At 36.9% G+C, this 20,527-nt stretch overlaps 1 protein-coding gene and 1 long non-coding RNA gene across 3 annotated transcripts; both read right to left on the reverse strand.

Annotated features, from left to right (window-relative positions):
* Nucleotides 1-1,904: 1,904 nt before the first annotated feature.
* LOC131536849 (B-cell receptor CD22-like) lies at nt 1,905-18,864 on the reverse strand. The gene is made up of 6 exons (XM_058770001.1): nt 18,660-18,864; nt 9,856-10,206; nt 9,509-9,757; nt 9,175-9,429; nt 2,136-2,384; nt 1,905-2,056 (listed from the first exon to the last, which is right to left on the reverse strand). The coding sequence occupies exons 1-6, from the start codon at nt 18,862-18,864 to the stop codon at nt 1,956-1,958; spliced, it is 1,410 nt and encodes a 469-aa protein (XP_058625984.1). The 3' UTR covers nt 1,905-1,955.
* On the reverse strand, nt 5,249-7,148 carry LOC131544622 (uncharacterized). 2 transcript variants are annotated; one of them, XR_009272175.1, is made up of 2 exons: nt 5,766-7,148; nt 5,249-5,379 (listed from the first exon to the last, which is right to left on the reverse strand). It is a non-coding gene; the product is annotated as an uncharacterized LOC131544622 (long non-coding RNA). The 2 variants fall into 2 exon arrangements; XR_009272177.1 differs by having other exon boundaries at nt 5,749-7,148.
* Nucleotides 18,865-20,527: the final 1,663 nt, after the last annotated feature.

The raw sequence follows: 20,527 nt of genomic DNA on the forward strand, positions 1-20,527 counted from the left end.
GAGCTAGGTCTTACGTCACTGAATATGTCTCATATTCAGAGGCGGACAATCCAGGGGTCAGAAAGTAAAAGTCCTGCCATATTTTTGTTCCACCCATGAACTCTGCAGCTGATTTCACCAGAGGAGGAACCAAGTCATTCCTTTCAAGTCACAAGCAAGTCTCAAGTCAAATCCCAAGTCCTCAAAGAGTTAAAGTTAATGAGATAATTAAGTGTCTAATTAAATTATGATTGTGCATTAATGAAGAACACCTGCTATTATTGAGAATCACAGAGGATCAGATGTTGATGTTTTATTGGTTAAAATGATGCCACCATCATGGAGAGCAGTGTTTGCTTTAGTTGGGCTCTTGACCCTTTTAGTAAATCAAAGTAATTTGCTTTTAAGCAAGTGCAATATTGTTTCACAACAAACATTTGTGCATTGCTGAATCAAGAACGATGATGTAGCAGTTTAGTTTACACTTTCTGCTTTTAAATCATTTAAATGAGCATCATGAAGGTGTCTCGCTTTGTTTTATTGAGTGATATTCAGCTATTACTGAATTTCAGGAAAAAAAAGTCCTACCAAACAAATGCTACTGTAGTGATTACATATTAGGAGGAAGAACAGCATCAGCTCAGGCTTTTAGACATGAACACTTATCATATGATCCTCAACGGCGGTGACAATAATAATTCATACTGCAGTGCATGATGGGAGTTTTTACTATGGTCTTACCCAGCATACATTGCAGCATGAAGAATTTTGTTGGTTGTCACCATTGTTGAGATTCATATACTGGTTCATTATGTCTGCGTGCATCTAAATAGCAGAAGAGTTTAAGTGTTTATATGCATTAAATACAGTCGATTTCAAATGAATTCATCATAACTATTAGAACAACAAGTTCCTTGCACGCTATTTCACAAGATTGATTTTTCAAAACCTAAACATACAACACAAAGAATAAGAAAACAAACAATCAGTACAGCTGTAAAAGCATGGTTTCTCATTGTGCAGCCCTGATCTCTTTACTTAACAGCAACACATGTAATGCTGCAAAGAGAGATCTAACACAGGAGTCAAAGGCCAAGAGCCCAACTAAAGCACACACTGATCTCCATGATGGTGGCATCATTTTAACCATTAAAACATTAATATCTGATCCTCTGTAATTCTCAATTACAGCAGGTGTTCATCACTAATGCACAATCATAATTTAATTAGACACTTAATTATCTCATTAACTTTAACTCTTTGAGGACTTGGGATTTGACTTGAGACTTGCTTGTGACTTGAAAGGAATGACTTGGTTCCTCCTCTGGTGAAATCAGCTGCAGAGTTCATGGGTGGAACAAAAATATGGCAGGACTTTTACTTTCTGACCCCTGGATTGTCCGCCTCTGCTCATATTTCACTAGCATGGCAGCGTGAAACACAACAGGCTTGTTCAATCGATCGGCACACGACACCAAGGCACCACGAATATCGAAAGGAAATGTTACAGTTACTAATGTAACCTCAATTCCCTGAGATAACAGGAACTAGCATTACACACCACGCTATGCTATAAGCTGCTACACGTCAACGCTGCCACTTATCAGTCAAAAGATTCTCATGAAATGGCACTCCGCACCACTTATATGGGCAGTCAGCCGCTCCCCACAAACCCCCCACATTTTTGTTTTTTGTTTTTGTTTGACGAGCTGCAATGGCATTTGTGCAGCTATGAACATTAACAAATCAGGCTTCAGTATTCAGAGAAAACAGAGTTTCCCCATAGCATGGTAAACACAGTGCTCGTTCCCATTATCTTATGGAAACAAGGTTACACTTAGTAACCAGATTGTTTACCCCAGCAATGATGTGAGCTTCAGACTTCCTTGTTCAATACCTGAGTGAGTAGCTATCCGTGTGGAAAGAAAAGTTTCACTGAATTCACAACCTTCTCACTCATTTACATACACCAAATATTACCACACACACATATCGTACAAGATCAGCATCGTGATGATGAAAACTGCAGCTCCACAAGCTCCACAAACTATGGATATGTGTAATATCACCAGACGTCCTACAACAGAGACAAGAGAGTAAAACACCAGAACAGATTCATTTGCTTCACTTTAGAAAGAGTAAATGAGCTGCTCTACCTTTAACAATGACAGTAACAGCGTCTGATCTCTGAGATCCATGTTGATTGTGAGCCTCACAGTAGAAGCGTCCACTCTGTAGTGCACTGAAACTCTGTCCAGATCCAACAGCTGAGCTTTGATTCTCCTTAAACCAGCTGAAGTTCAGAGCAGGTGGGTTTGAATCACTGCTGCAGATCAGAGTCACTGATTCACCTTCCCAGAACTGAGCAGACTGCATGAAGGACACTGAGATGCTCTTTAGAGGGTCTAATAACCAGAGGAAAGTAACGAATTACATTTACTCGTGTTATTCAGTAGCTTTTTTGTGTACTTCTACTTTTTAAAGTAATTTTTTAAATCTGTAATTCTACTTTTACTTAAATATATTTAGTTTGAAGTATTGTACTTCATTACATTTTAAAACACATTAATTACTGAGTCAAAAAAAAAAGTTTTTTCAAAAAAACAAACAAAAACAGGCTCCCTAGAAACTACTGCTGTAAATAATGGGCAGAAGAACAAACTGGCACTAAAATCAGAAGAAAGATGCAGACGGACAAGACAGGCATTAATGGTGCAGACCCAGCTGAAAACCAAACCCCTTCGTATTCTGCTGAAGTTGAACTCGAAAGAAATGAAGTGAACCCCTGGCCATGTTTATGCTCTATTATGCAGTGTAAGCTGTGTTTGCTCAGGGAGACCAAACTAGCAGCTTATAAAATCACCCCTTCGCAAGCATGTAGAGGTATGGTAAATACTTACATAATTGCATTTATGGCAAGCCGTTTTAGCATTTAATCTATAAACTGTAGTAGTATCTATTTTCATGCTACTAGTACTTATTTTTTAGATACTAGTATATTTTCCATTAAGTACTAATACTTATTCATTAGCTACTATTGCTTATTCTTTAGGTACTAGTGTTTATTCTTTAGGTAGTGTCTTTTGTAAAGTTACTATATTTATTCATTAGATACTAGTTCTTATTTATTAGATACTAGTACTTATTCCAATAGTGACTAGTATTTAATTATACTCTTCTTGTTAAGAAAAAATAGAACTAGTTCTTATTTTTTAGTTACTAGTAACTTTTTAGACCAGAGATATCCTGAACTTAATAGATACTAGTACTTTTTAAATTTGCATTTCTGCCCAGTATGCTAATCGCATGTTGAATATTAATGAACCAGCAACACATAGGAGAGAGATTACACAAGAAACAGAAACAAGGAGATGGATGTACTTTTTTTTTGAGGAAACCACATAGAAAAGAAACACTCATTTGTACACAAGCACACATAAAACCTATTTTGTCAGTTTTGTAAACATACACTCAAAAAAATGATTTGGTCTAAATTGTTCCAGTGTTCATGTGTTTCCACACTACAGAGTGTTCAAGTAGAATTGAAGCAGTGCTGGAGTTAAGGAGATAATTATGTGATGATTGATCATTAATGATGAACACCTGCTGTTATCAAGAAGAATCACCGAAGGAAAGAGAAACACAAGAACTACAACTGACTTGAGCCACAGCTGAAGATGAAATCAACTGAAACAAATGAAGACATTAAATCTCTCAAGATCTGATTAAACAGCATCAGACTGACCAGATTGACTTTATTTCTGTCAGACTTCTAGAGAAGCTCTTATTGAGAATTAACAGAGGTTTAGATGCTTAATTGTTTTGTTTGAAATCACCATCAAAGAGACCAGTGTTTCCTTTTGTTGTGCTCTGGGCTCTTGACCCTTGACATGTTGGTGTTAGTATTACACTGGTTGCGTTAATTGTGTGTTTATATAGAACACACTTCGTTTAGCCAGCAAAGCTAAAAAAAAAAAATAATTGTGGGCAAATATCCACCGGTCTCATTTCAAGTCCAACATCTAATTGTATGGATGTAGTACTGTTTTAGATTTTTTTATATAGCTTCAGATGTAATGGTCTTGTAAAATCAGATAATTTAAATAAATTACAAATCACTTTGTGCTCAAAAAGTTTTCATTTGTAACAATGCAAAGATCACAGACATCAAGAATCAGCGTATGAATCTCAAAAATGGTGACAGTCAACAAAATGCTTCATGTTGCAATGCATACTGGGTACCAGCATAGTACAAGACTCTCCCATGTATCCCAGCATGCATTGCAGCATGAATAAACAACGCAGCTGAATTGTCTGATTATTTTCTTTTATTCTTACTATTTTATTTTACGTATGCTGTTATAGTTGTGACTTTTAGTAGCTTGTTTTGTGATGTTCAGAGTTTTATCTGAATATTTTCTTGACTGTCACCATTGTTGAGATTCATACACTGATTCTTGATGTCTGTGGTCTTTGTATTGCTACAGATGAAAACTTTATGTGCACAAGGTGATTTGTAAATTATTCAAATTATCTGATATTTACAATACTGCAAGATATGAAGCTACGAAAAAATCTAAAATAGTATAATGTCAATATAATCAGAAATTGGACTCGAAATGAGGTCAGTGACCAGTGACAAGATCTACCCACAACTCTTTTTCACTTGGCTTCGCTGGCTAAACGAAGCATGTTCTATATAAACACACAATTAAAGCAACCAGTGTAATATTAACACCAACATGTCAAGGGTCAAGAGGAAACACTGGTCTCTTTGATGGTGATTTCAAACAAAACAATAAAGCATCTAAACCTCTGTTAATTCTCAATAAGAGCTTCTCTAGAAGTCTGACAGAAATAAAGTCAATCTGGTCAGTCTGATGCTGTTTAATCCAATATTATCAGTCTGCAATACCGGAGGCTGCACTTTCAGGACCGCAGTTGTAGGACCGCACTTCTAGGACCCTAGTTTTTTGTGACAGCGCCACCTACCGAGCCGGAGAACCGCCGTCCCAGGAACGCATTTCCAGGACCCTAGTTTTGGAGGACCGAAAAAAGTGCAACTAAGGCAGTATTTCCACCCAGTTTTAACTACATTAGAATTTTAGAGTTTTTTAAAAGTTTTATTACACCCAAATACTACTTTCTTTATTGCAATTAAACCTGGTTCCTAGGAATGTTGAGTAATCATTGGGTCTAAGTAGCATAATATTATAACTCAAATAAAATAAACAAGGAATCATGGTATAGTCAAGGATGACTCTGGGGGTAGATTTAAGATTGTGTATATTTTATAAAATAATATATTACAACAGTTGAACTTGAACACACACAAAAACAAATTTGTTCATGACGTGAACCACATAGAAAGAACTTCATGGACGACGTCTTCACTGACTCCTAAGAGAGAGAAAGAGAGAAAAGTGAATGAAATGAGGAACATTTAGTTGAACATGTTCTACTCTCTAATTTTAAATTTCATATTTAAAAGATCTTAGTTACCACAGAGCGCACACACATATACGATACAAAAATAATTAATTAATGTTCATAAGTATTACTGCATACTGTTCAAAGATTTGGAAAAAAAAATATTTTGATGTTGTGGGAACAAAGGTTCTTGAAACATTCATGTCAATAAAGCCCATCTGAACTGAGAAAAAAAATAATAGAGAGAGATGCAAGAAATCTGAATAGAAATAACATATTATTGACATGACTTTAAATATTTAAAGCACACATTGTGATGTATGCAGCAGCACTACCCACCACCTGGATGCTCTCACCTCTTTTCTCAGTTGTTTCTCTAGCACCCTATTCAATTCTTCCACTTCACTGAAACAGTAAATGGAGAACATAATCAGAAATACTGTTAACGCTTAAAAAGGGTTTACACATTGTGTAAAAACAATTCCAATACTTGACCAATTTTGTAGTGTATTGTGTTGAATACACCCAGACTAAACTCAGGAATAAGCACTGTTGGCCATTCTGGGTTTGTTGGCCACTCTGGGTTAGATTTTGGTTGTCCAGTTAATTATCAAAGAAAGAAAGAGAGACACCTGTGTTAATGGAGTTCGTGATTCAGTTATTGCACAGTATAGAATTAAAGAAAGAAGAACTGCCCACCATTGTCCCGACTTTTATTTGTGTTCTTGAACAAACAACAAATTTATTTATTAATCTTTTGTCATACTATTGCCTGCCTTGATCTGTGTCCTTGAAAGCACTTCATATAGAGTACAGTACACAGTAAATGACAATCTAACACGTGGTATTTTAACAGTCAATTATTATGATGGCCTCTCTGTTATGTCTGACTATTAAAATGTCATATGTCTCAAACAACATTATAAAACCATGTCAAAATGAAGAGACGTACTCATAACATGTATTGTGGGGTAACGTTAAACAGGCTGACTGTGAGCATGTGACAGTTAAAACATTAAGATTATTTTAACTTAATTAAAATGGAAAAACAATGAGTAATTAACAAGCTTTCACAACGAACGTGCTACAGTTTATTGTGCTGTCAATAAGTCAACACAGGCTTATCATGCAACAGTTTCGTTAAATTAATGTGCTAACAATTCATTTTACAGCATTAGAGGCTAATATATGACGGCTATGAATTCAAGACTATTTAGCAAATCACGATATCTTCGGCTATGTTAACTTTCCAATGAAATGCATCACAATTGTTTTTAATGTTAAACAAATAAAAATGTATTCACATTTGATACTCACACTCTGACTGTCATCCATCTTCGCTCGCTGGTCCTCTAATTCGGTAGGTGGCGCTGTCACTAACAACCTAGGGTCCTAGAAATGCGGTCCTAGAAATGCGGTCCTGAAAATGCAGCCTCCGGTTTTGCAGGCAGATGCTACTCGTTTAATCAGATCTTGAGAGATTTAATGTCTTCTTTTTTTTCAGTTGATTTCATCTTCAGCTGTGGCTCAAGTCAGTTGTAGTTCTTGTGTTTCTCTTTCCTTCGGTGATTCTTCTTGATAACAGCAGGTGTTCATCATTAATGATCAATCATCACATAATTATCTCCTTAACTCCAGCACTGCTTCAATTCTACTTGAACACTCTGTAGTGTGGAAACACATGAACACTGGAACAATTTAGACCAAATCATTTTTTTGAGTGTAGCCTGTTTGTTGGTCATCGAGTGACCTCTAGTGGCAGGATGGAGATAAGACACCAATTTTATTATCTGTTATTTTCCTCTTTTTCCTCCAGTTAAAACAATAAATATCATATCAGGGCTGTATGTTAACTTTTTTGCATGTAGCACTGGTGCTACAGACATTGAATGTTTTTACATTAATGTTCTTTACAGGGCACAAAAAATCCGAACCTTATGGTTTTCAGACAAATATTTTCTATATTTGGGAAAAAAGCCCAAAAATTATTAATCAAAAAACAAAACAAAACAAAAAACAGGTATGCTGTACTTGTAGGGCTGCAGGATTTGGTCAACAATTTTGTTTATACACTCACTGGCCACTTTATTAGGTACACCTCCCAGTCAACACGTGAGATCATGCGATGATCACAGTGACATCACACCATTCTCATACGGTGATACTCACAGTGTGAGTAATATATGAGCTCATTGTGAACTCAAAAAGATGAGCGGGGTTCTTATTTCTCTCAGACATCTACAAAAGCGCTTATTGAGAATTAACAGATTTAGATGATGATGTTTTATTGTTTTGTTTGATGTTACCATTGTGGTGAGTAGTGTTTGATTTAGTTGGGCTCTTGGCCCTTGACTTTATAACATTATATTTTTTTGGCTGCTGTAACTGTTGTTATGGCAAGGAAAACCAAAAAGAGACTGCAACAAGGTGGTATTGGTTTGTTACTGATGATAACAGTGCAACCGTCACCTGGATTCAGTATGCAGTCTTTGTGAGGAATTATTAATCTAAAGGTTTCAATAATAATAGATCTGTGATTATGCAGTATAGAACCCTGCAGTGTCATTACCGTTTATGAAGAATTTTAAAAGCATGATAAGACACAAACATTTTGAACTACTGTGTCATTTAAACACAAAGAGAGACATCAAGAATCAGTGTATGAATCTCAACAATGGTGACAATCAAAAGCTTCATGCTGCAATGCATGCTGGGTACCTAGTCTCTGTGCAGTGAGTGAACTTTGACCTCACATTAGTATGAGCACACAGTGAGGGCGCTGTGAGGTTACACTTTTAGCTCACTGTTACCTCATATTGTGACCTCATCACGAGTATCCTGTGAGCTCATGGTGAGATCACTGTGATATCAAATTGTTGACTGGGCTAGCTAGTTCCCTTTTGCCTTCAGAACTGCCTTAATTCGGATGCCGTATTGCATTGGTGGTTAAAATGAAGCTTTGACAGTTTAGCAAAAGGTTTTGCACAAATTAGCCAAAAAGACAGTTGTGCAGCAGGGTGTGCGATATATATCGTCTGCGATAATATCGTAATTATTGTTTTAACTATGTGCGATTTGACATTATCAGTATTTTGCCAAAAACCAAACAAAACACTCCTACAGAGTGCCGTAAAGTCTAAATTAGACTAGTGTGCGCGCATTTAGAGTGCGTTCTTTCACTGCGTGATTCAGTGTTAAAATGCATTTAGAATAATCACAAAATTGAAGACATAAGGGTAGAAAATTTACATATTTTTATCATTTCATATAAAAGCTTCATGCTGCAATGCATGCTGGGTACCTAGTCTCTGTGCAGTGAGTGAACTTTGACCTCACATTAGTATGAGCACACAGTGAGGGCGCTGTGAGGTTACACTTTTAGCTCACTGTTACCTCACATTGTGACCTCATCACGAGTATCCTGTGAGCTCATGGTGAGATCACTGTGAGATCAAATTGTTGACTGGGATACGTTGACATATACTTGCAAAGTTTCTCATACTCAGTATGTTGTATGTTGTGGACACATCTAAATAAAGTGTTAGAAGATATTAAGCAGACAGTCTACTAATACTCTAATGACTGCTAGTTGACATGTAGTAGCAAAGTTACTTACTGTTAGTAGAATGTCTAAAGTGGACTTTCAAAATAAAGTGTTACCTAATTATTTAAGACCTCTAACACATTTTTAAATTTTTTATGTGACCTTAAATTATGAAAACAGAAAATATAAAATTGGCATCTTTTGTTTTATGATAAACTCACACATTATGTTTAAAGTCACAGCATCAGAGTATTTCTCTCCATGTATATTTCTGGACTTGCACTTGTATTCTCCACTGTGATCAGAGCTGATGTTTGAGATGCTGTAGATTCTTCCAGATCCTACAAACGTTCCTCCTTTAAACCAGCTGATTTCTGCAGGTGGGTTTGAATCACTGCTGCAGCTCAGAGTCACTGAATCTCCCTCCACTATTTCACCAGATGGACTGATGGACACTGAGACACTCTTTGGTGCATCTATAGAGGATAAAAATGAAAAGTGTAGCTCCAAACATAAACTCAAGTTATTAAATAGAACTAATGAATCTGTACTCACACGTGACACTGAGCTGAACAGCAGGAGAGATGTAAGTGTGTCCATGTAGAGCACAGCTATATCTGCCTGCATCCTCTCTTCTGACTGACTGCAGCAGGAGTTGATTGTTTCTGTCTCTTCTCTCAGTTAATGGCTGTGAGTTTCTGTACCAGATGAATGTTGCTCCTTCAGTCAGAGCGCAGCTGCTTTTACATGTCAGACGGACTGAATCTCCCTCTGTCACTCTCTCAGGAGACTCCACCTGAAGATCTGAACACAACACACACATTATATCTAGTGCTGCTGTCATACACTGAATATTATTCAACATAATGCACAGAAGAAGAGTGCAACCTCATCAAAGTCACCTGTGACAGCAAGAGTTACTCCTGATTTACCAAGCCATTTCACAGTAGGGTTATCAGTTGTGAATCTGAAATAGTACTTGTGTTCATCTTTCTGTGTCACATGACTCAGTCTGATGGTGCAGTTCTGCTGTTTATCTCCCAGATACTGAAGCCTCTGACTGTATTCAGGGTCCTCAGACAGATCTGGAAACTCATTATCAGCATTTTTAACAGTTGTTTTGGTCCAGAACACTTTCATGATCTGATATCCAGTAGGGTATGTAAAAGTGCAGTTCATTATCACTGATGAGTCCTTTAATGCACAGATGCATGGGTGGATGTAATTCACATGCTCCTTCTCACTATAAGCCCCTAAATAAAATCACACTGAATAAATTAGTAGCAGCTTGTGCATAAAACATGTAGTGTGCAAAATCTCTTAGTAGTTATATCCTATACTGTCCATCAATAATGATTTATGACCATGATTTATGACCAGATTTATGACCGGATTTATGGGCTCCCTGTCAGCGTTGATTGACAGGTTGTCATGTCAAATGTATACATGGGTCGATTTCTGACCTGATTTATGGGTATATGACCCCTCTGTCACCCTGACTGTCACGTCACCGGGGTCCTGTCAGCCCTGACTGACATGACAGTAGGGGTTTGTAAATCAAAAGATCTAAACAGATGACATTTGTTGGATTTATGAGTGGATTTACGATGTTTTTATCACTCACCTGGTGCCATAGGGTTTTTATGGCGTTCCTTCCTGGCCTGTAGCTAACGGTCAGTCTGGAGGTGTTGGGGGTCTTCTTGGTTCTGGAAAAAATGGCTGAGCAAAGAATGTGTATTGCCACCTTATGTTTGTTTGATCTGTATGTTATATGTTAATGCCTAGTCAGGGGGGTCTTCCTGGTTGTGGAAAAAGTGGCTGAGTAATGGGTGATGTAGTGGCTCCTTAAGAGGACCAATGTATGTTTGATTTGTATGGCATATGTTATTGCCTAGACCCCAATTTGTTCCTACCGGCTTGTCTACATCGGCTTCTGAATAAGGAAGATTGTCAGGACATCTACCTTTCCAGGTTGGGGGTAAAAGAAAGGTGTCGTGTCTGAGGGTAGTTCTTTGTTTTTGGGGGGATGGAAGGCATCCAAACATGTGTCTAATGTCAAACCCCTAAACGGTTCAGTTCTGCTTGATCTAAATGTTGATAGCTAAGACATCACTGTTTTGATTGTATGAAAACTGAAACATAGAATTAAAGAATTCACCAATTGATGAAAATTTCTATATGCGTCTGAAAAAGGTGCTATGTCGGGGCAAGTTTTTCTTTATCATCTCAACGTGTGTATGCTAACACCTCTGTAGGATCAGAACAACCTAATCTGTAGGTTGAATAGATAAACTTATGAGAAGCAGTCTTAAGTTAAAAATTATTCAAACCACCAACTATCCATTTACTTCTGACAGTGAAGGTGATTGTGGGGTCTAACTGACAGCGGACGACAGTATCCTCTTTGTGCTTGTGTTAATGACTTTACAGCATTCACTCATATAGATGTGCACAGAATCATGCTTGAGTTCAGTTCAGTTCATTTTATTTATAAAGCCCAATAGAACAACAATGGTTGACCATTGTGCTAAATGACATTGTTTAAATGAAAAGTACATAGCATGATATGACAAGACAAACAAATAAAAAATTTAAATAAGCCCTGTTTTAGACAAATAATCAACACTTTGGCTGATTATTTGGACTCTCTCTCTCACACACACACACACACACACGTAATGGTTTTATACTGTGCAAACTGTACACCAACCTTACACATAAACCTAACCCTTACAGAAAACTTTGTGTGTTTTAAGATTTTCAAAAAACTTTGTTCTGTATGATTTATAAGCTTTGTTTCCTCATGGGGACAAAAAGGACATGGATTTTGGATATTGCCATCTTTGTCCCCCATAACGTAGGGTATACCTGAACCACACACACAAAATCTGAGTATACTAAATTTTAAGTACGAGCAAAATCGTATATGTTGTTTACTTTTTTTTGTTGTTATTTAAGAAATGATTTCATTTTGATGTAGCCCGTAGATAGTATGTGTACTGTAAAAGAACAAATATACATTTCACTTAAAACTTCTCAGTAAAACAATTACACCTACGGTTTTAAACATATTTAAAAAGTTTTAAACACATTGTGTGCTACTAAAACAAGTCATGCTGTCTATTGTCTTTAAATTAAACTTTAGTTTTATTCTTTAATTTCTTTAAAATAGCCTGATGATAATGCACCCAAGTGCTTTTCTCACACGAGTAGAAAACTCTTTGGATGTGTTTGTGAAAAACACACAATTTTTTTACTTCAGAAAAGTTTTTTTTTTTTTCTATTTTTTTTTTTTTTTTTTAATGTATGACTGAACCTTTCTCATTCGACAGACTTATGTTTTCAAATTATTTATTATTTCAAATTATGTTTAACAGCCACAGGGAATACATGTTGTTTTCTAATGTTCATGAAAACTTTATTGGTGTAAATTTCTCACCTAGAACACAAAACTTGGTTTACTAAACACTAAATGGTTTACTAAAAGATTAAAGCACTAGCATCTGTGATTTTCAAAATGAAAGATATATAAAATATAAGGATGTTTCAACTATTATCATCATTTCCTTTTGACCCTAATAAACTGGTAATGAATTTACTATGACAATCGATACAAAGTAGGCTACAGTTCTCATACTATGTGTGTAAATAGCTGTGGTAAAACATTTATGAGTATTTTGCACGCCAACAGATTTTGTCAGGGACGCGTCTCATCTAAGAATCACAGTGTTTTGTAAATTACTTTTTTTTTTTCTTTTCTTTGTTTTACATTACTAGATTTAGTCATATTATCAAGATTTCAGATGGCCGTTCACAATTTGTTTGTTGGACTGTGTATGTTTTTAGGTGAAGACACCTCTTTGTGAGCTGTCATCATAACAGGAATAAATGAAAATTAAGAAATTAAGTAACAGTCTTTTCTTTTTGAGAAATTTCTTTTAGTGCAACTTTGTGTCTGTCCATGATGTGCGAACTAGGGATGCAACGATTATAGATTTTGTTGGTACGATTATAGTCTGAGGAATAATCACGGTTTCACGATTATTACGATTATTATGCATTTATTCATTTCACAACATAAAATCACATAAACACTCTTTAGATATTAAAGTGTTATTTATTGCTGCCTTTTGAAACAGAAATAACACAGTAACCAATACTACAGCACAAAATAATAATACTAAAGAAAAAAAAAAGTCCATCTCTCCTATTGGAATTTAAAAAGGTGACCTCTGCTCTGTAAATATCCATGTCAGTATTTCCCTTTTGAAAATAACAAATGTATTTGATGTTTTCATTTCATTCTTTCTAAATTTCTTTTGGATCTGTGGTACAGAACTTGGAAAGATGGTGAAAAATAAATTGACTTATGAATAATACTATAACAGGGATGATAAATCACAATATTAATGAAGTATTATTAATATATGACTAATATTAACTTTATTTATCCCACAGAGGACACTGTTACTAATGAGGGGAATAAACTAAACTATTAAGTTAACTATTGTAATCAACTGTCATCAATACTTATTCATTTTAATAATCTTTATTCATCTGATTTTACATAAGGCCTGAGAAAATCATCTCTATTATTTTGGTTTGTGAGATCGAGATCGAGCTGCCCACACAAACATTTAGGAGGACAGAAACGTGTTGTCAACGCTGCCCAGCGACTTTCATTAATAAAATAGCTTAGATACTTGATTGCTACATTATATTAATCAGCAAAGAGGGGGTAAAATGACTGTTTAAATAACTAAACTCAAATCTTCATTGTTTGTAGTGACGCAGATGCAGGTAGGCTAAAGCCTCGTTTATACTCGCGCCTGGCTCCGCTTCGCGAGCCTCCGCTGACTGCGCGCGCTTCACACACGCGCTCGCGCTCTCTCTCACTGCACTATTTCATCTCTGAAGCGGCAGAATGTTCGCGCTAACGAACGTCGCGTCAGGTGGTCCTTGCCTTCACGTCGTGCATTAAAATCGTTTATTGCACAGCCAGAACAGGTTGGCTAGCTGTGCATTATCCCTTATGTATTCACTCTTTAACAGCGATTTTTACGGCAATATTGATGTACCCAAATTTAAAATGGTCCCACACTATCGAATTCAGTCATTTCTCTGGTGGAAATAAAGGATCGCTGTTTGGTTCCTCTGTCATAGTTAATCTAGTAGCCTCCGTGTCTCTGATAAGCACGGCATTTTAAGCTGGTGCACCGCTAGTGTAACTTTGTTTTCGTTTTGCTCATGTTTCAACAGTTCCATTCCATACAACAGAAACACTCGGTATAGCGGAGCCTTTACGATTAATTAACCGTGACGTTTTAAAGCGCGGTTAATCGTAAAACCGGTAAATCGCTGCATCCCTAGTGCGAACACACAAAACATCAACACGAAAATTAAGTCTTGCTGTTTTACCCTTAAAGCTATTACAACTGAAACAAATCAAACTATTGCACTGAAAGCTGCACATTCATTGAAGTTTGAGCATGTTAAAATTTCCACACTCTTGTATTGATAAATTTAATCCATAACCTTTCATACATTCAAGAGACCAAAACTCTAAGAAAGAGTGTATAGCAAGACAAGAAAATGTTTATAATGCATATAGAATTCGGAAAATCTGTTTCATAAACAATTGTGAAAGGATGACTGAATTTAGTCATCTTGCTCAGATAGCAGATGACACAATTCACATTTCGTTTGTTTGGCTGTATTTGTTTATAGACAAGCATGGGAAAGAGAGCATGACGAGCACATACTTATTCATTTAAGAAAATGATTGAAAATTTGACCGAACTTTTTATTATTTTGACAAACCTCCATTTCAAATTATTTCCCTCGAGGTGTTTGTCCACAGAATCTTTTTCAACACAACGACATTAAACATTAAAGAATGTCATCAGTCACTGTCGCCATCTTCTTTGACTCAAATAAAGTGACATCTCAGGTGTACGTAAGCATCTACAATGTGTGCATGTGCTAAACATCTTTGTTTCTCCACTTCTGTCATATTTATTTGATGTAATGCAAACATATTTTGAGAACTATGATGTTCCACGTTTTTGTAAAGGTCATAGAAAGAATTCAAACATAATCTTTACATAGGAATTATCTTTACGCAAAGCAAATTGACTAAAACTCATTGAATTACAAAATGCAAAAATGTATACATTTAAGAAAAATTGCTAGAATGCATACAGAATACAGAAATCCTCCTCTTGATCTATTGTGACTGGCATTTTACTAAGTCAGACGGTCAGGATTATGGACGACGCGGCTCACATTTTGTTTGTTGGACTGTATGTGTCACTAATATGACTGTACTGTAGGTGAGGCCTTCTCTCTCTGAGAGCCATCAGCATTCAGCGTTTATAGAAATAAATGAAAATTAAGAAAATTTCTTGAGAGTGTTTGACTAAGTCTGTATTTCTTTTTAGGACGATTATGCATCTATTTGATGTGATACCCCATTAAGTATCGACACAAAAATTAAGGCGTGCTGTTTTACACTTACAGCTATCCCAGTCAACACGTGAGATCACGTGATGATCACAGTGACATCACACCATTCTCATACGGTGATACTCTCAGTGTGAGTAATATGTGAACTCATTGTGAATTCAAAATGTTGAGCAGGTTGAGAGGAGGCAGCTCAAATATCAGTCGCTGGGGGACATTCTGCTTCCTGTTTCTCAACACTATCACAGAGATATCACAGTGCTCTCACATGATGAGCTCATGAGTGCACGCCCAGCTAACAGCTTTCTGTTATAAGAACCTTCTCCAAACATACAACTGACTTCCAGACACAGCCTTCGATGAAATCAACTTAAATAAACAAATCCACAGCTTCACTCATTATTCACTCATGATGTTTTATTGTTTTGTTTGACGTTACCATCAAAGTGATTAGTGTTTACTTTAGTTGGGCTCTTGACCCTTGACTTTATAACATTATATTTTTTGGGGCTGCTGTAACTGTGTTTGTGAAGCACATTTGTTATGGCAAGGAAACCCAAAAATAGACTGCAACCAGGTGATATTGGTTTGTTATTGATGATAACAACACAGTCATCACCTAGATTCCATATGCAGTCTTGGGAAGTTGTGGCCTAATGGTTAGAGAGTCAGGCTCATAATCCAAAGGTTGCGGGTTTGAGTCTTGGGCAGGCAAGGATTGTAGGTGGGGAGAGAGAATGTCCAGCGCTCTCTCCACCCTCAATACCATGACTGAGGTGCCCTTGAGCAAGGTACAGAACCCCCAACTGCACCCCAGGAACTGCAACATAAATGGCTGCCTGCTGCTCTGGGTGTGTGCACTTTGGATGGGTTAATTGCAGAGCACAAATTCTGAGTCACGTCACTTTCACAATCATTTATGGAGAATTATAAAAGCATAAGACACAAACATTATTAACTGCTTTGATTCTTGATGTTTCTCTTTGTGTTTAAATGACAGCGTATGAATCTCAACAATGGTGACAATCAAAAGCTTCATGCTGCAATGCATGCTGGGTACCTAGTCTCTGTGCAGTGAGTGCACTTTGACCTCACATTAGTATGAGCACACAGTGAGGGCGCTGTGAGGTTACACTTTTAGCTCACTGTTACCTCACATTGTGACCTCATCACGAGTATCCTGTGAGCTCATGGTGACATCACTGTGAGATCAAATTGTTGACTGGGATTACAACTGAATTTACATATCTTACTCAAATGTGCTCAAAGCTACACATTCAGTAAAGTTTGAGGTCGTACACAGTCTTGAAAAGGTATATTGATCATGATCATCTGGGTATATTTTTGTAAATGTTGTTTTAAATTATTTTTTCTTGCACCACTACATCTAGAGCTCTTGTTCAGATGTGCACATTTTATTTGTCGTACTCGTTTCAACATTTCTGCTTGAGATTAAAGCCTAGGTAATGTGACCACAATTAAGAACCATGACATTCTACTACATTCCCTTTGAAAAGGTTATAGACAGTCGTTTATACAGGAAATATGTTTGCGCAACAGAAATATGTATCAGTATAACAAATACCTAATACTGAAATCCTCTCTTCTAAATTTGTTAAAGTTTTAATGCTGATTTTGATGGCCTACCCCACTAGCTGATATCACTCTATACTTTTTCATTGTTTTTAGATGAAGACTATTCTCAGAATCTGGTCAATCATGTCGCGAGTGTTTGCAGGAAAATATGAACAAATACATTATAAGAAAATAAAAGGATAGTCCTTCTACAAGAGATTGTTTAAACCGAGATTGTGATGTACTGTAGAGCTTTTTCTGGTCTGTCTACAAAGCGGCCACGGGACACACAGATCTTACAGTTTCTCTGTTACATGTACATCTATTTCATTTAGAACACAAAGCTGCACATTACAAGTTGAAGATAGTGTGGAAACACTATTTTCTTTGTACACGTCTCTAAACATGACTTTAATAAATAAATCGCAGATGTCATGTAGTTAATTCATTGAAAGGTGCATGTTTTTGACCGTTGTAGACGGTCTGCACCAGCACACAGACACATGTTTTAGGTATTTATCTGACCAAAAGGTTTGATCCTGGGGAAACACGCACATCAGCAGCTGTGTGTTGTCATGATTGTCTTTATAACTGATCCACTTTTATTAAAACAATGCGGCATGAAGTTACTGTATTCAACAGCACAGGCCCTTGAAATATTGTAGTATATATATATATTTTTTCCTTCTAAATATCATGTATTTAGCTTAAATATTAGTTGTTAAGTGTTTACAAAGTTGTCATGCCTGTTGTTGAATTTTATAACATATATTTCACCAAACCTAAAGGACTGAAAAATAGGTTTAGCATAAGTCTGTATTTCAGCTGTTAGCCTGAAAATGCAAGTGAACTGAGATTTCATACTGAGATAATCTACAGAACGTAAAACAAGCTCGCAGTTTTGGATTCTAGCTTATGTTCAATATTGTTTGTTACAGTTTCACAGGTTTAACACCTCATTACATGAAGACACGTACTGTATAAATCAGAAAGTTTTTCAATGTAGTAGGCCGACTCTGAAACCAGACCAAAAAAAATTTGCTTGAGACTTAGCTGTATGAAAATTGTTGTGTTTTTTTCTTTCTATGATTTGTTCGTGTTCATCATATTCGATAAGATACAAGATAATTTCTTTATAATTATTTCCATCTACATTCGTACATTCTATTCAGCTACTCGTTTTCTTTTTATTCAGTTGATTGAAATAAAAAAAAAAGACTTGTAAAAGATAAGGAGTGATTCAAACTTTTATTTTTAACAATATATTGATGAATATACATTCATGCATTGAAGTAGTGAAGAAAATGATCAAATCACCGTTACACACAGTGGTCTAGCCAGCAAAGAAAATCTCTGATGGCCAATATGTTTTTGTGTAATATGAAATTGGCCAGCGATTCAACAATTTCACTCATCATGGATTCAAATTTTTTTGCAGCCAGCGACTTGCATAAATCTGTTACACATGTACACAGACAGAGAACCTCATTAATGTCCATCTGATCCCTACGTTCAGTCATCATATCCAGAATTTCTTTCATGATTAAAGAGGGTGGATGTTTGCTGTAAATAAACATGCCAGTCAAATCAGGCCATGGGTTATTTTTCAAGCTTCTGACAAAGTTCATTTCGTTCTTGAGATTTTTTACACGCTTGGTATCCCCCGTACAATCATGATTCGGATCGCAAGCATCCTCGATGACCGTTTGCATCAGTTTGATCATCTGTCCTCGGTAATGCGGTTTGAACATAGTGTCTATGAAGCCAATCACGTGACACGTTTTCCCCGCGGGGCAGCCGCACCTCAGCTGATCATCCGCAGTGGCGCCAGAACTCCGGTCGCACTCCATCGGCTTTTGCGCAACGTCAGACATCCTTTTCAGAATTCAATTCTCTCCAGGAGATAAACTTTGTCCCTTAATCGATATAGAATGTTGTCGCCGTTTCCTAGAATCTGGACCGACTGTTTTAATCCACGACGGCACTGTGGAATTTTGCTTTCAGTTTCAATTTCAGGTTTATGGTTCAGATCCGTCGAAGCCTTATTAATTGAAAAATTGCAGAGTGCGCCAGGTTCAGACCAGTTGGATTGTTGGAGCTGATTCTGTTGGTCCATATACTGTAGATAATGTTTTGATCAACAAGATGTTGCAGTAGCTCCGTTGACAGTGCTGTCAAGATCTAGGAAAGCCTGTGATAACTGCAGAGTTTATGAGGACAGCCGCTCTCTTTGCTCACAGGGGATGTAGCGTAGCTGTAGTCACAAGGAAGTAGTGGTGGATCTTCTGTACATTCGAGCGAAATAAATTGTTGGGGTCTTGTTTCTACATTTCGGATGTCGGTTGGTTGGTTGTTGAGATGGGGGTGTTGCCCTCAAGGGGCCTGGTTAGGGATTTGCTTTGACCGGCGAAGCCTCGCAATATTTTGATTGATGAAAGATATTTTGATTAAAGATTATGAGATAACTCGGTCATTTATTACGGTTTTTGTTAAGACGCTGGCAATTTGTTTCAAGTAACGGTATTGTATTGTGGCTTGGGAAAACTTAATCCAATAGCCAATTATTAAACAATTAAACATACAGCAAGGAACACATAGATGGGTGAGTAAACGCTGAAAAAGAAAATTACAATATCATAGTTCAGTTTTGGTTATACCGAATACACAATTATACTGAATACACAGACTGATTATTCGGTTTAAAAGAAATTTAACTTGACTGAAACAGCTCGTCTATCTTTGAAAAAATGGTGTTTAACACAGGTACGTCGCTTTGCTCAAAATATAGACTCTTTTTGCAGCATTCGAAAGGGTTGACCTCAGGAAGAGGCCAGTCTCGATCATACTCATCAGAGTCAGACTCATCGCTGCTTTGAGACAAAAAGTTTGTTTCAGAGTCTTCCCGACGTTTATTTACCAGCATGAGATAATTTTGGTCATGAAGTGTTTTGTTCCAACAGGATGATATGGATATGTAGTCTGGCGGCTTGCTCGCTTTATACCTCATGCCAGGCATTGAACCGTCCCACTGGAAATTGTACCAAATTTTTTCATCCATAATAAAGTTTCTCCATATTTGATTGTAGAAGTATGTCCAGTCTATGGCGGTCAAAAGCAGGTAGGAGCATTCGGGCGTATATTCATCGCAAGATTCCAAAACATAGAGTTTCACAATCTGCAACTCTTTGTCAAACACAAATCTCCCCACACGATCACAAGACACGGTGAAATCTTGTTTCACGATATCTTCATCTTCAATGAGAACCTTTCTTAGGCTCTTCCCTTGATTTTTCCTTGGTGCTAAAGTCAGGTCCTCTCTCATTTCAACAGAACTTCTTGGCGGTGTTACACACATCATTCTTCTAGATGTTTCAGGACTATTTGGAACAGCAGCAGCCATTGTAACAGGAGACTGCAATGTCTTCTCCGGTTAACTATGTGGCTGGTAAACCTCATTTAAATACCAAATTCTGAATGTACCTAGGGCCTGTAGGTGTGAAACAACCAAGGATGTGGCCCCTTCAGTAGTCATAAACA

This window comes from Onychostoma macrolepis, chromosome 01, assembly GCF_012432095.1.
Source record: "Onychostoma macrolepis isolate SWU-2019 chromosome 01, ASM1243209v1, whole genome shotgun sequence".
NCBI classification, from domain to species: domain Eukaryota; kingdom Metazoa; phylum Chordata; class Actinopteri; order Cypriniformes; family Cyprinidae; genus Onychostoma; species Onychostoma macrolepis.

What these genes read in the sequence shown, in the direction of transcription:
- LOC131536849 (XM_058770001.1), bottom strand. Translation starts at nt 18,864, where the DNA reads ATGTCTGACGTTGCGCAAAAGCCGATGGAGTGCGACCGGAGTTCTGGC. An exon ending in AGTAACTCTTGCTGTCACAG is followed by an intron (nt 9,758 to 9,855) that starts GTGACTTTGATG and finishes TGTTGTGTTCAG; the next exon opens with ATCTTCAGGTGGAGTCTCCT. An exon ending in TGTTCAGCTCAGTGTCACGT is followed by an intron (nt 9,430 to 9,508) that starts GTGAGTACAGAT and finishes TATCCTCTATAG; the next exon opens with ATGCACCAAAGAGTGTCTCA.